Source organism: Macrotis lagotis, chromosome 8 (assembly GCF_037893015.1).
Source record: "Macrotis lagotis isolate mMagLag1 chromosome 8, bilby.v1.9.chrom.fasta, whole genome shotgun sequence".
Classification (NCBI taxonomy): Eukaryota; Metazoa; Chordata; class Mammalia; order Peramelemorphia; family Peramelidae; genus Macrotis; species Macrotis lagotis.
Window position 1 is genome coordinate 113,279,535 of NC_133665.1, and position 15,044 is coordinate 113,294,578.

The following is a 15,044-nucleotide window of genomic DNA, read 5'->3' on the forward strand; positions in this document are numbered from 1 at the left end:
GAGTTCTAGGTCTGGCGTCTGCAAGATTTCAGTTCAAATTGAGATTCCAATCTTAATAGCTGTATGATCCTGGGCAAGTTACATAAACCTTATTATTTCAGTTTCTTCATCTGTACAATCAACTGGAGAAAGAAATGACAAACCACTCTTTGCAAGAATATCTTCAAAGGGGTCAAGAAGTACCAGATATGATTGAAAATGGCTAGCAACAACAACAAAGTGTCTCATGAAATCATTAGCTTCCGCATGCCCAATTTAGACTTTAAAAAATATTTTCTTCAATGAGTTTTAGTATTTCTTTTCTAATTGGCCAATTCTTCTTTTAAAAAAAGTTCTTTTCTTTGTGAATTTTTGCATCTTTTTTTTTTTTTTTTTTTACCATTTGACCAATTCTGTTTTTAAGGTATTTTCTTCAATTTTTTTTGTACATGTGCTTCTTTTACCAAGCTGTTAATTCTCTTTATAATTCCTTTGCATCACTCTCACTTCTTTTTCTAATTTTCCTCAATATTCATATCTTTCCTTTATTTTTCCAGAAATTATTTTTGAGTTTACATATACTTTTTTTTTTCTTTGAGTAATTGGTTGTAGCTGTTTAACAGCTTTGGAGTTAAGGTCTCAATATTCCCTGTCACTATAGTAACTTTTTTTGTGGTCAGAATCTTAGTTACAGAGAAGATGCTGGTTTACAGTAGTGGAGAAAGTTTCCTCACTGGAGAGGTCCCTATATCAACAAAATCACAGCTTCTATCCCTATATCCTGGTTTGTTAATAATGTAACCTTTGTAACTTTATCTTCATCTCTAAAATAAGGAAATTAGACTATGAGATAGGATAGTAAGGTAGACACAGTACAAATACTCCTGCAGTCAGAAGACCTGGGTTCAAATTCATTTCTTTACTGTAAAATGAGGAAACTCATTTTGATGACCTCTGTGGTCCTTTTCAACTGCTGAGTCATGATCCTGTGTTGACTTTGTGATTCCAGTGTCCTATTCAATTCTAAATTCTGTTATTCTATGTCTGTACTTAAACATGGGCTGTAGAATATGCTATTGATTTTTAATATTTCTCCTTAAACATGGAATCTAGTAATTGCTAGTGTTAACCTAATTAATTTAGAGGCTTTGGTGAAACTAAAGAAAAAGGCACAAATGATATAGCTGAAGAGAATGATGTTTTGTTTAATTTTCCTCGCAGGTTTTACTCCATTTGGGGTAAAAAAAATGTTTTGTCATTTCTCTCACAATATTAAGATGTATGTTTCTGTTCTTTGTTACAAAAGGAAAACCACTGCAGACGAATTAAAATCCTGGGGGACTGCTACTATTGCGTGTCAGGACTGACCCAGCCCAAAACCGACCATGCCCATTGCTGTGTTGAAATGGGACTGGATATGATTGACACCATCACGTGAGTATCCCAGAAGGAGAGCCATAAGGCCTTCAGAGGTGAAATAGCCCCAGTATTTAGAGTATGTGATCATTTTAGATACAAATTATTGCCTAGAGATGTCTTCTCCCAACAGATGATCCCATGTAATATTTTTAATGACCTTTTTCTCTTTCAAATCCCACCACCTTCCTGCTTCCCTTCCCCACCCCCATGGGCTCATAGAACAATTTCTTCATTCTAACTTATTTCTGATGACCATGTCAAAGAGATGTGGGAGTTGGTGCCCTCTGAACCACAAACTGCAATTTTAAGTCTTTCAATCTCATATTATACTTTTTAGCATTTCCATGCTATCTTTTTTATCCACAAAACAATATACTCTGAAATTATAGTGGAAATGACTCTCTAGTTTCTGCTTAACATAACAGGGAAAATTCCATTTTCATTAGAAAATTATTTTCTATGGATGAAAAGAAATAAAAATTAATAAAATAAGAAAAGAGGAAATCATTTTTTAATTTAGACTGAGAAAATATGAGCAAATTCATTGGTTCTTGAGAAACCACATTCTAGCTCAGCAAGGATTCTATAATTACTCATTTGCCAAAGCTGCCACTTTCAGAGATTCCAAGAACAGAATTTTTATACTGAATTTATGGCAAAAGAGGAGACTTTGTGGGGAGCTGATTGGACGCAGAACCACCTATTAAACTGACTGATTTAATTATAATGTAGTTCATTGTGCTCCTGGGCCGAGTTTGGCCAAGTCCTTTGGATTTGGAACAAAATGTATTCTGTTTAAAGCCCTGTCCTGAATCTAGAAGCCTACTCCTGTTGGTAGTGACTCTGAGAAGTCGCAGGTGAGGTCATGCTCAAATCCATTTAACAAAATGACATTTAACAAATGTTCATATTAATTATTTAATTCTCCATGAAATTTTGAGAATTTGCATTCTGGCATAGTCTTTTTAAAATTTTATTTTTCAACTAAATAAGAAGTCACTCCCCCACCTTCTAAATCAAAAAGAAAAAAATTTTTGTAAAAACTTTGCAGAGTCAAGCAAAAACAAATTCCTTGATTTGTCCATATGCTAAATTGTATTTCTCATTCTCCATTTTGAATTAGGATATGGTCTTAAATTTGACATATTTAAGAAGCATTCAATACAAGATATTTTAAACAAATCATGCTGTTTGTGCATAGCCATATATACAGAAACATTTATAGATCACCATATGCATTTACAAGATATATGTGAATGTGGAGATTAACAACTTGTCTATCACTTTTATGTTTTAAAGTGGTTTTAAATAGTCAGTGGTAACAAACACAAAAGAAGCCATGAATCCATATCCTCCCACATCCCTAGCTCCCTGCCCTCTTTCTCCTCCCCTCCCATAGAAGGGAGTATTGAAATTCATATACATACAAACATATTAAAGCAATTCATAAAAAACATGTTCATGGTTCACACATTATCCAGCACACTACGGAAAAGAAAGGAAATGCTCTTTGCTGTCTTCCCATATGTCAGTATTTGATCAACATTTTCAGCCTTCAATTGTAAGCTAATGGCTCATTAACAACGCTTTCATGAGAGTTCAGATTTCTGAAACATAACGCCAATTCTGATGCTTTCAAATATTATGCAGATTCTCTGAAAGGTATGTTGAATTTCCTATCATTGCTTTGAAAGAGAAATTGAATGAAGCAAATGTTAAAGTGGAGAGAAAAATTGTGGTAAATTCTTGTGAATCATGGGCCTGTGTTGACTACACATTTGAGTGTTTGATTCAAATGCATTTTTAATATTTAACCAGAAGGAAATGATCTTCTGTCAGAGGATTCAGATGCTCATTTCTTGGGAATACATTCATAGAAATATTTAGCATTTCTCTTTTTCTAACCTTAAAACACAGGGATATTCTCATACAAACCTAGTTTCATTGAAGACTGACTTGTGGGAAAATAGCACTAAGCTTGCCATATGTAAAAGAAAGATAAGTAGGGTAGGAAAAAAAAATTCTTCCAGAATGAATAAGGTCCAAGTAAAGTAGGAGAATTTAGACTACTTTGGATTTCATATGAACAGTGTGCAAAAGGAAAAATCGGAGCAGAATGAATACAGTAAATCTTTAACCTTCTCTCTCCGGATCCTGATTCTTATTTTACCTCAGATCCCAGTCACTTTTGGGTTACCATTTTATTCCATTGACTCATAGTGTACTTGCTACCTACTAATTGCTAATTACTATACAGTGAGTGAGAGTGGGTTTTTTTAAGCACATAAAGAATTTTCTTACTGTACTGATCCTATTATAGGACTAATCATATTTTGACAGTAGCAAATTTTGTTAAATTATCTGTCCAACAAATGCAGAATGAAGCTTATAGCACTGCTTAATTAATTAATCTTTTTGCTAAACATCAAGCATGAGTATGGGTCACTTCATCAGAAGTGCTATAAGAGAGACAACAATATTCAAAATAGTGTGTCATTTCAGATTCAGCTTTGCTTTTTTAAAAGAATGTTACTTTACTAAAAGATTAAAATTATTTTTATAATAGTTCACATATCTTTAAAGTTTGCAAAGTATTTTCCAAACAAAACACTGAGATAAATAATGAAAGTATTACTGTTCAGATTTTGTAAATGAAGAAATGAGGATGACATTAACTGACTTTCTCTCTCTCACATAGTATATGTTTTAAGACTACCAAGCTTAAGAGACAGGAAGGTAGAGACATGCATGTTGTATATGTTGAAAAAAAATGAAATTTGAAGAAATAGCTTTTGAAGTAGCAATTATTTTGAAATACATATCATCTTAATTTTTTTGGAATGTGTGTTTATGACAAAAAAAGCACAAAGAATAAGAAAATTGAATCAAATATCTGAGTCTGGGTGGGTTGTTGCTGCAGTCCTGTGGAATAGATTGGGATTCTTGCATGCCAGCCAAAGCTGCAGTGATTTATAACTGTAGTGAAGACAGCTATCTGTCAGTTCGCCTAAGGACTCACATAGGAATTCTTTTAATAATAGTAATAATGATAGTAAAAATAGCTAACATTTATGTACCAGGCTCTATGCTAAGGACTTTACACTTTTTTATCTCATTTGATTCCCACAACCTGGAAGGTAGGTGTTAATATTATTTCTATTTTACAGTTCAGGAAACTGAAACAAATAGAAGTTAAAGTACCTCAGCCAAGGTTACAGCTAACAAATGTCTGAGGTCAGATTCTAATTTGGGCATTCCTGAATCCAGGTCCAGTGTATTACCAACTATTTTTTGATGAATTTAAGCCATTCATTAAGCTGACAAGGGGGATAGTTTTCATAAGATTCATAGACTGGAAGGAATTAACATTAAAATTTATTAGTAAAGAACAAAGAAAGATGGGGAGTTCATAATTCCCATAATTATAAGATTTCATAATTTTCTAGTGAGTTTGAACTTTCACAATATTCTAAATTACCAAGATTGAGATATCTTTCCTCAAGAGCAGAATATAACATTTATTTATCTAATTGATTCAATTTTCTATTCCATTAGGTCTGCATAGATGATTGGGACCATACATTTAGAGCTAGAAAGGACTCTTGTGGACATATTACTGACACAGTTTCATTTTATAAATTAAGAAATTGAAGCCCATTGAAGCTAAGTTACTAATCTAAAGAGGTAGCTGTATTTGAACTCATTCTCTGGCTCCAAATATAGCATTCTTTCCCATTCTAACACTAAACCTTATATAGTAGTCTCCTCAATGATCCATCTTCCTACTCCACATTTTATACTAAAGTTCTACACATGGGAAGTTTGTATCATCATTTATATATATATATATATATATATATATATAGATAGATAGATAGATAGATAGATATATAGATACACACATATATTTTTAAAACAGCTTATCATTCCCTCTGTGGCAGCTAGGCATTGAACTGAAAAAGAAAATTTTTAGTCTGTTAGATAACATTGTTAAATAGGATACGAAAGTACACAAAGACAATATACCAACTTCATGATATAATATTTTATGTGGAAAAAATCCAAAATCAACATAGAGAAATATTATAATATGTAGGAAAGAAATATATCAGAAAAGTGTGCTTGATGGCACCTGGTTAAGGGGATGGAGAGAAAGCTTTGTAGAGCTTCCTCAAGTTCTAACTGAGGAATGGGCTTCTTTCTTTCAATAAAATGAAGTATAAATTCTCATCTAAAAGTAGAAGCTAGGCAAACTGCTGCCAGGCCCTACCTTTGGACCATAATCCCAATCACCTTAACCATGACTCCTGCCACAACTCTCTTTCTCCTTCCATTATACTATTTCCCTCTCTTCCTCCAAACCAGTTCAAACTTGCCACCAGTTCACATAATCCCAACCAGCAAAGGCCAGGTCTCAGAAGGGACCAAGGGAAATGAAAATTGTTACTCTCTCTCTAAAACAAGAGTTATTAACTTTTTTTTGGTATCATGGATCTGACAGTCTGAAGTGTTCTTCTAAGAATAATGTTTTAAATGCATAAATATGTAGGATTACTAAGCAAATCACATAGGATTACTGAGAAAACCAATTATACTGACATAGTTCTCTTTTAAAAGATTAAATTCACAAACCCCAGATTAAGAACCTCTGCTTCAAAACTGTAAACCTCATGGCTCCTAATGAGTCTAATACCTCTTTTTTCACATGCCAAAGAGTCAGCCCCAGTCAAAAACATATCATGCAGTGATATGCTTCTCCAAAGTCCTGATTTATTGACTTTTTTTTAACACAATGTAGATTTTTTAAAAAATACATTTAAACCAATTAAATTTAAATTTATGATTATTTTTAAAGAAATACCTACTTATTGATTGTCCAAAGTAGAAGGGGCCTCAGAAATTATTTATTACTAACCGAGACCTGATAAATATCTCCATCTGGTCTCCAACTGGTCTTCCAGTCAAGGAAAAGTCATCCTTTTTTTGATGCAGTCTGATTCTATATTGGTCAGCCTGGATAGGGAAATTTTCCCAACATTTCAATAGCTTTTGTTTTCTGATTCTCTCAATACTGCTCTTACTTCAACCTGTACCTGAAGAGGAATCATTTAAGGTTACTCAACTAGAGGTCATTCAGAGTTTTTTGAGGGTTTCTGTTTATTCTCCAGGTAGCCCATACTCAGTTTATCTCTTTGCAACTTTCCACTCATTCTCCCTAGTTCTATGTTCTGGGGATAAGTAATCCCTCATCTACATCAGAGCATTTCAAGTGTTTTCACACAGCTTTCTTGGAAATTTTTGTTCTATGTTTTTCTCCTAGAAGTTTTTCCTTCATGTTCCTTCAAACAGTAATCCCAGGATATGGTCTTGAGATCCTTCACCAATCTGGATTTCCTTCTCTGAAAACTTTCCATTTTAACATTATCTGACTTTTAAGGGTGGCATCCAGATATGAATAGACTACTCCAAATATGAAATGACCCAGGGGTAGAGTAAATTCCTGGAAAAAATAAAAATTGTGTGCCACAATGTATGGGCTGTTTATCATCAAATTATGATTGGTCACCACACTCATAAAGCATGATACTTTCTTCACAAATAGTGATTTGCTATTGAGTACATTTTTTTTAAAAGTTTAATCTTATGTCTATCTTCTGTTAGGAGTTAGAAGTTTAGACCTATAGTGGACTGATTTTAAAACAAGCCTCTCTCTCTGCTAAAGTCATTCCTGTCAATATAAGTGAATGCCTGGAGCTCAGATCTTTGGGTATTCAAGTAATTCAATCTGTCTCCACTATGTTCTTTTTTCTCATCAATTTGTGGCAGCTGCCACAGCAGAAAGCCTTATGGCTTTGAAGCCAAGGCAAATGCTTACTTGTTTGCCTTCTTATTCATCACATTTGGAGGTCCCAGATGTTCTTTTTAAAGGATGTCTCACTCAAAAACTATCTTTATTTTGGGAATCCAAGGTGCTAACTGTATCAGCTAGTTGATAAAATTACTTCATGGAAGCCAGGATGATGGTAATCAAGACACCCAGGGATTGGACTGAAGGACTGATTTGAAGTAATTGTCTGTGAAGTTCAAAGATTGGAAGGGGGGTGGGTACAGGATCTATAATTAGTCTGTTAAATTGTAATTTTCTACTTATAGGTCAAGTATTTCAAGGTTCCTATACAAATTTCTTAAATAATAATTTCTCCTAATTATTCCATAGCTCTGACTAAAAATATGAAGTAAAATAGAGGAAGAATTGTGACAGTTATCTCTAGAGTAGCTCTTACAAAACACTGAATTTATGTGTGCTCTAAGAATAGGAATGTATGTGTGAATTCATTGAAAAAATATAATTTCAGGAATAAGGTGTTTTGTTGATTTTTCTTTCTTATGATATAACTCATTATTATTTAACTCATTACTTTCTTTATAGTGTCTATACTTTTAAAAATTATATTTAAGATAAACTGGAAACAAATAGTATTCAATTAAAAGTAATCCAGACTTTGGCTATAGTTTAATATGTGGTCACATTTATTTATTAAACATACATCCATTAACTCCCAGTAATACTTAAAGCTCTCTTACTGCTAAAAAGGAAGATGCAAAGCTTAGGTTAGGCATGAGTCTACTATTTAGGAAAGCAATAAGATATAATTTGTTAGCAACAAAGTAAGTGCATTAGAAAATTGTAAAACAAGGTACCCTATAAGATATGAAGAGAAATTCTTTGACCTGCTGAATATTGGACACAGGGATACAAATGCGCTTCATGAAACTGGTAGTGCCATTTTAATAGGACTTTAAATGTAAGTAAATTTCAGCCAATGAAGATGAGAAGGAAACAAGTCCCAGGAATAGAGAACAGGGTCAGTAAGAATAGTGGAGATAAGATAGCACAAGGTGTGTTGGTATGAATGAATGAAGCTTTTAATTGCCACTTAGTATATGCAAAGCACTGTGATAAGTAAGCTTCAGGGATACAAATAGAAAATTAAGTTAGTCCTTACTCACAAAAAAAAATCTACATTCTAATAGGAGATCCAACACAGATGAGTAGAGAGGGCTAGCATATATATGTGTGTGTGTGTGTGTGTGTGTGTGTGTGTGTGTGTGTGTGTGTGTATACATATACATATATATATATATATATATATATTTATATGTTTATACATGTACAGTTTACTTTGATATTCAGGATTCCCACAGATACGAAAATCCATCAATAACTGCCAGTCCCTCCCCAAACTTTTATTTTTAGAAATTCTTATCATACTAATTTGACACACAGCACAACTGAATCCATAATGCAGTTTCTCCATGAGATTGGTATCTTGTACACTATGCAATGCTAGAATAGCTGGTGCTCTAGCTGTGGCAACTGCTTCTCAGAATTCTTCCTATAACAAGTCCAATATACAAAGATTACTGTAGGAGAAAATCACTTGACTGAGTCTGGCCGATTCAAAGTCAAAGAGGAGATATTTGCAAAGAGAGATGCATAACCTATAGTTCTTTAACTCATATTGAAACTTTTAACAAAATACACTATTTATAATATGTTTATATTATATTTATAATAAATTTACATATGTTTACATACATATGTGCACATATGGTAGCAAATGATCTTAATTTAATAGATAATATTCAGTATTTGCTAATAATCAAAATTAGAAATGTGAAATATGCAAATGTTGAAGGATGACCATAGATATACAAACAGGTTTACATTTGCATATATGCACACATCACTTCATATATGTATACATGTAAAGGACCCACATATATATGCAGATGGATGGAAGAACAGGAAGTAATTAGAAGTCTAATGGAAAGAGCTAGAAAGAGGTAAGAGGCAGCTAAATTTAATTGAATTTCTCCTTTCCATAGATAACCAAGCATGTTTTTTTTTTTTGCATTAGGATTTTGACAAGAAATTTCCCAATTGTGCCCAGTATTAACTGGGCATGCTAGTATTCTCTCCAAGGCAAAAACCCACTGAAATTTTTTTCTTAACTTGCTAAGAAAACCCTTAGGGAAAAAAAAAAAGAAAGGGCGGCTAGGTGGCGTAGTGGATAAAGCATCGGCCTTGGAGTCAGGAGTACCTGGGTTCAAATCCGGTCTCAGACACTTAATAATTACCTAGCTGTGTGGCCTTGGGCAAGCCACTTAACCCCATTTGCCTTGCAAAAACCTAAAAAAAAAAGCCCTTAGAGTAACTAAAGAGTGTGGCATTTAGGTAGTTTTCCATGAGAATTAGCCACAAGAACAAGAATTGAGAACCTTGATGTTGCCATGAAGTATAGAAAGCAAGAGGAATTTTTCAGAAAGAGTATTACCTTTGTTTTTCTGCTTGTGTCATATAACAGCCTTCTACAAACAAAATGCAAAATGATATTTCAAATGGAGAAGATAACTGGGCAGAAGAATGCATGCCTATTCTGGTAAACTATCAAGGAGAAAAGATTAACAGGATCTTTTGATAGAATGAGAGAATATAGTATAGAGAAGAAAGGGAAGAAGGACTGATTAAAAATTGTGTAGCTGTATATAGATATGTTGGTCTCTTCTAATAGAGTCAGAACTGTTGGATTCCCTGGGGAAGCAAAAAGGGCAGTGGAATTGTGTTGTCTAAAAGAAAAAAAACAAAAAGGATACATGGATACAAGGACATTTAGGGACAAGAGAAGAAGTAGAGTTGGAGAACATGAATTAAATAATCCATGAAGGGACAGACAGAAGCAATAAAATTATGAGAATAAACCCCTTTATCCAGAAAGGGAAAAAATAGATGACTAGTTTATGAAATATATAATGCATCATAAAAACATGAAATAATACTTATGGGAGCTTTAAATTGCCAGGTATCTTGCTTGTGCAAGTTTTTTGATAATATGAAAGAATTCAAAAATTTTTAACTAGTCTTGATAATAATTGAGTTTTTTTGAAAATTGGAGGAAGAGGTAATCCAAAGGAATTGGTTTCTGAAGTAGATATGAGATTTTTGGGAGGAAGTAACTAATAAATCTTAAGAGTATGTAATAAAGGGAAAACAGTATAATCTGTTAACACAGACTAGATTTTATAAGAGTGAATTTTGAAGATTTCTTTGAGAGATATAATCTCATGACTTTAAAAATCCTTGAGGGAAATCTGATTCAGGGGCGAGCTCTCTCAAATGAAATTTTTACAACCATGAAGTGATCTCTTTAGAAAACATAAGATATAACTCACTACTCCATAAAAAGTTAAAAGCTGAAGTGACCTCTAAGGAACTAAAGTCTCCTATTTTCTATTTCAGGTCTGTTGCAGAAGCCACTGAAGTTGACCTCAACATGAGAGTGGGCCTGCATACAGGCCGTGTCCTGTGTGGGGTGCTAGGACTTCGAAAGTGGCAATATGATGTCTGGTCAAATGACGTGACCTTAGCAAATGTAATGGAGACTGGAGGATTACCAGGGTAAGTCTCAGAAAACTATAACGAATACAATATTTCGGGATTGTTAATTGGGCTCCTTGATGGATTTTTCATTTATAAGTATAGAGCTTAAAGGAAATATTACAAAAAAAAAGAAATTATATAAAGTTAAATTTTTAAATGTGTGTGGGGGAATTACTCAGTAAAATGCACAGAATTGAATATGAATGTGTATATCCATATACATTTATATATGTATATATATATAAAAATTGATTTTAGAAATTAATTATGGGTATAATTCCCAAGGACTTTCTAAAGTTATAACTTTAGAACTTGTTCATATAAAGTTAATCAATAAGTACTGATTAAGTAATTACTAGGTGGTATGAATTGTGTTAAGGTATAGAAAAAACAAAATAATGTTTTATACATCTTATTTTAATGTTTTTCCTTTATTAAAGATTAATTTGTCTTTTGATTAAAAAGAAAGCTTAGTGTAGTAGATAAAGCACTGGTGTTGGAATCACAAAGTCCAGTCTCTGACCCATACTTGCTTTATGATCTTGGGCAGATCACTTTAGTTCTTCATATCTGAGGCAAGTTCCTAAGAATGAAGAAGAATGGCAATTGTATGAAATTACTGATTTGGAATTCCTTCTCCCCTTTCTCCTCCACTCCACCCCCACCAATAAATAAAATCCTTCTGACAATGAGAAACTCAATGTTTTAAATCTTCAAGAGGCACACATATAAACACACACATAATATATACACATGAATATGATTAGGAATGCAATCACCATGTGTTCCATCTTGTTATTCCAACTGTCCTGTGATCTGTGTTGGATAATACATGTATATATCCTAATGCATATGCCCTTATCATAGAGTGAGCACTCTCTGTTGTGATGCTCTCTGACACTGTGTGTAATTCTATCTCTAATATTAATAAAAAGTCTTAAGAGCAAATTGCTCACTTTAGAAAATGCATTAACTCTTTCAGTTCATGGTCAAATTACTATAAATCTTAATGTCCAAACATCTGATTAATCATCATTTAAGAGTAAGATTGAAATTAGAGATAAACTGGGGGGGGGCAGTTTTTGGTTTAGTTACAATAGGAATTGGGGGAAATGGCATCAGCAACAGCTTCATGCATCAAACCTCCTTAATCAAACATTCTGAATGATGAATATATTAATGCCTAATATTGAATGTGCTCCCGTGTCCTTATTAGTTCAATCTCATGATTGAATGGGAGGAAGAAATCTCAGGTTCTCTCAGAAGCTTTGCCATTGACTTTTCACAAGACCTTATACAAGTTCTCATGTCTCATGAGGATGAGGGGGGGAAAGTAATGATGTGCTGAGATGCAGAAGGTTATGATTTTCATTTTGAATTGAATAGGGGACCTTATCTTGACTGTAATCCATGTTGAACTTTTTAGGATAAACAACCTGAAAATATTTATGCCTTTGTCTGGTTAAAGCCAAGACACAGGGATCAGGAAATTATTGTTCTGTTCTTGATTTATTTCTTAGGACAAGTTAAGTGTTTAATCTCACTTTATCTATGAAAAGAAAACAACATATGGCAGGTGAAATTCTGCCTTTGACCTATGTTTTGGGGTCTGAAGGAAGTGAAGTTAGACCAGATATCCTTGGGACTATTAGTTCATTGAGTTTTGGAACTGTACTATATATTTCCTAGAAACTATCATTATGGTGACCCTTGACAGGAGAGATGATGATGCCTAATTTAACTCCATTGTCAGAAAGGAAGGAAGGAAGGAAGGAAGGAAGGAAGGAAGGAAGGAAGGAAGGAAGGAAAAAAAGAAGGAAGGAAAGAAGGAAGGATGGACTTTTATCCTGTTAGGTTGGGATTAGCTAAAAATTTCTTGGCAATAAAAAGCTGCAATCAATTTAGAGACTCATCCCTGTACTGAGGAATGGAAGGAGCTAGAAGGCAGCCCTGAATTTTTTTCCCTAAAAGGGTCATAAATTCTATAAACTCCTTCTTCAAGGATATGTTCTTCCAAGCCTTTCATGTTTTATTCTCTCACTGATCTTTCTTTCCTTCTCCTAACCCAGATTTGGGACAATTTATAGTGCCCTGGACCTCTAGCTTTATACACTTACTAGTTGTGTTACCCAGGTTGTCTGCCTCAATTTTCCTCAACTGTAAAAACATCTGTATTCCAGGATTGTGAGGATCAACAGAAATAATATTTGTAAATACATATAGTAGTAATTGATTCTACTCTTTCCTGTTCTCTTCATCCTTTTCCATATCTATCATAAACTGAACAACAGTAGTCAATAAATGGTCATCCAGTATTTATTAGATTGATAAGGCGTGCTCTCATGAGGTCCTTGGAAATAAAGGGAGTTGTATGTGTTTTTCAATGGCACATTGGGATTAAATCTGGAATTTTGATTTATGGAATGTGTTTGTATGTATGTGTATGTAATATCAAGGTTTGAAACTGGAAAATATATTTTCCCTAGAATCTATGTGATGCCTATATTTCATTCATTGGGCAATATTTATCATGTAAATGAGCATTTCCCAGACTGCTGATTACAGCATTTAGTAGCAAGGATTTCCTTAGGCACTAGAAGGTATAGTTAACAAAAGATTTCCATTTTTAAATAGCCATATCTCTCTCTCCTCAATTGAACTTTGATCACCTCTTTGTCTTCTCATAGACCAGTTCTGTGCAGCACAGGTGCTTTTACCAATCCCTAGTTCCTTCTAACACAAATCCTTCTTCCCTCATAGGGAAGGTGTGTGTGTGTATGTGTGTGTGTGTGTGTGTGTGTGTGTGTGTGTGTGTGTGTGTGTGTGTATTGTTTGTGTTAACCCAACCTGTCTCTGAGGCTGGTTCTTTTCCTTCTTCTCCCTGATTTTCTGACTATAAAACAAATCTATAAAACAGTAGGATCAAATGGGAAAATGATTGAGATATAATCCTAACCCCCTAAATTTATAGTAAATGAATTGTCCAAGATAACAGTAAGTGGCAAGTGGAGATTTGAACACAGACCTTCTGATTTCCTAATCCATTGAATTTTTCAACAAGTTTTGGGGGTGTTTTTCATTTGTTTAGATCATGACTGATTCTGTGACCCTATTTGGGGTTTTCTTGGCAAAGATACTGGAATGGTTTGCCATTTGCTCCTCCAGCTCATTTTACAGATAAGGAGCTAAGGCAAAAAAGGTTAAGTGACTTACCCAGGGTCACATAGCCAGTAAGTGTCTGAGGACAGATTTGAATTCATTATACAAATCTTCTGCATTCCAATTCCAGTGTTAAATCCACTGTGCCACCCAGCTACTGGGGCATAATTCCTTTCCCCCTTATCTTCCCTCTCTCTTTGCATTTCTTTCTTATTCTCTCTTTTCCCCTTTCTCTCCATTTCCTTTTTCCTTGGGTACTTATGTTACATTCCTTCTATTTTACTCTTTTTCCTTTTCTTTCCTCTGGCCTGTTTCCTTTTCCTCTCCCATTTGTTTCCCTTTTGTTGCCTTTCTGTCCTTTCGCTTTTCTCTATCCCTTTCTCTCACTACAGTCCCTTTTCATCTTCTTTCATTCTTGCTGTATTTTAGGGCCCTCTCCCTTACCCTCCCCTTGTCCCAAACAAAAGAGTCTCAGATTAAGAAGACTGAGAACTACCAAATGATTTGGCAGAGCTGATTATAAGATTTCTCTATCCAAGGACCTGAGGATTAGTGGGCTGGAGAGAAAGGTTTCTCTTAGTCAAGTTGTTCCCTAGTGCCAAAGGAACCACTTAGTAATAGCTTAGGTGATAAGAGTTGCAATAGTTTACACTTCAGGCTGAGGAAATAACAACACATTCAGGGCTGCCTTCTAGTTCCTTCCATTCCTCAGTACAGGGATGAGTCTCTAAATTGATTGTAGCTCTTTTTTTTGGGCATGAAATTTTTAGCTAATCCCAACCTAACAGGATGAAAGTCCGTCCTTCTTCCTTCTTTCCTTCTTTCCTTCTTTTTTTCCTTCCTTCCTTCCTTCCTTCCTTCCTTCCTTCCTTCCTTCCTTCCTTCCTTCCTTCCTTCCTTCCTTCCTTCCTTCCTTCCTTCCTTTCTTTCTGGCAATGGGGTTAAGTGAAGGTCACACAGCTAGGCAATTAGTAAGTGTCTGAGGCGGGATTTGAACTCAGGTCCTCCTGACTCCAGGGCTGGTGTTCTATCCACTGTGCCACCT

At 34.4% G+C, this 15,044-nt stretch overlaps 1 protein-coding gene across 2 annotated transcripts in view; it reads left to right on the forward strand.

Moving 5' to 3' along the window:
- Nucleotides 1-15,044, forward strand: part of ADCY1 (adenylate cyclase 1) — a 370,465-nt gene that overhangs the window by 242,089 nt on the left and 113,332 nt on the right. For both annotated transcript variants that reach the window (XR_012470935.1, XM_074198240.1), the window contains exons 5-6: nt 1,286-1,413; nt 10,700-10,858. Coding sequence is in view for 1 of the 2 variants with exons in the window: in XM_074198240.1 (XP_074054341.1) it covers nt 1,286-1,413; nt 10,700-10,858 (287 nt within the window). In the remaining variant the exon portion in view is untranslated. The remainder of the gene's footprint in view (nt 1-1,285; nt 1,414-10,699; nt 10,859-15,044) is intronic.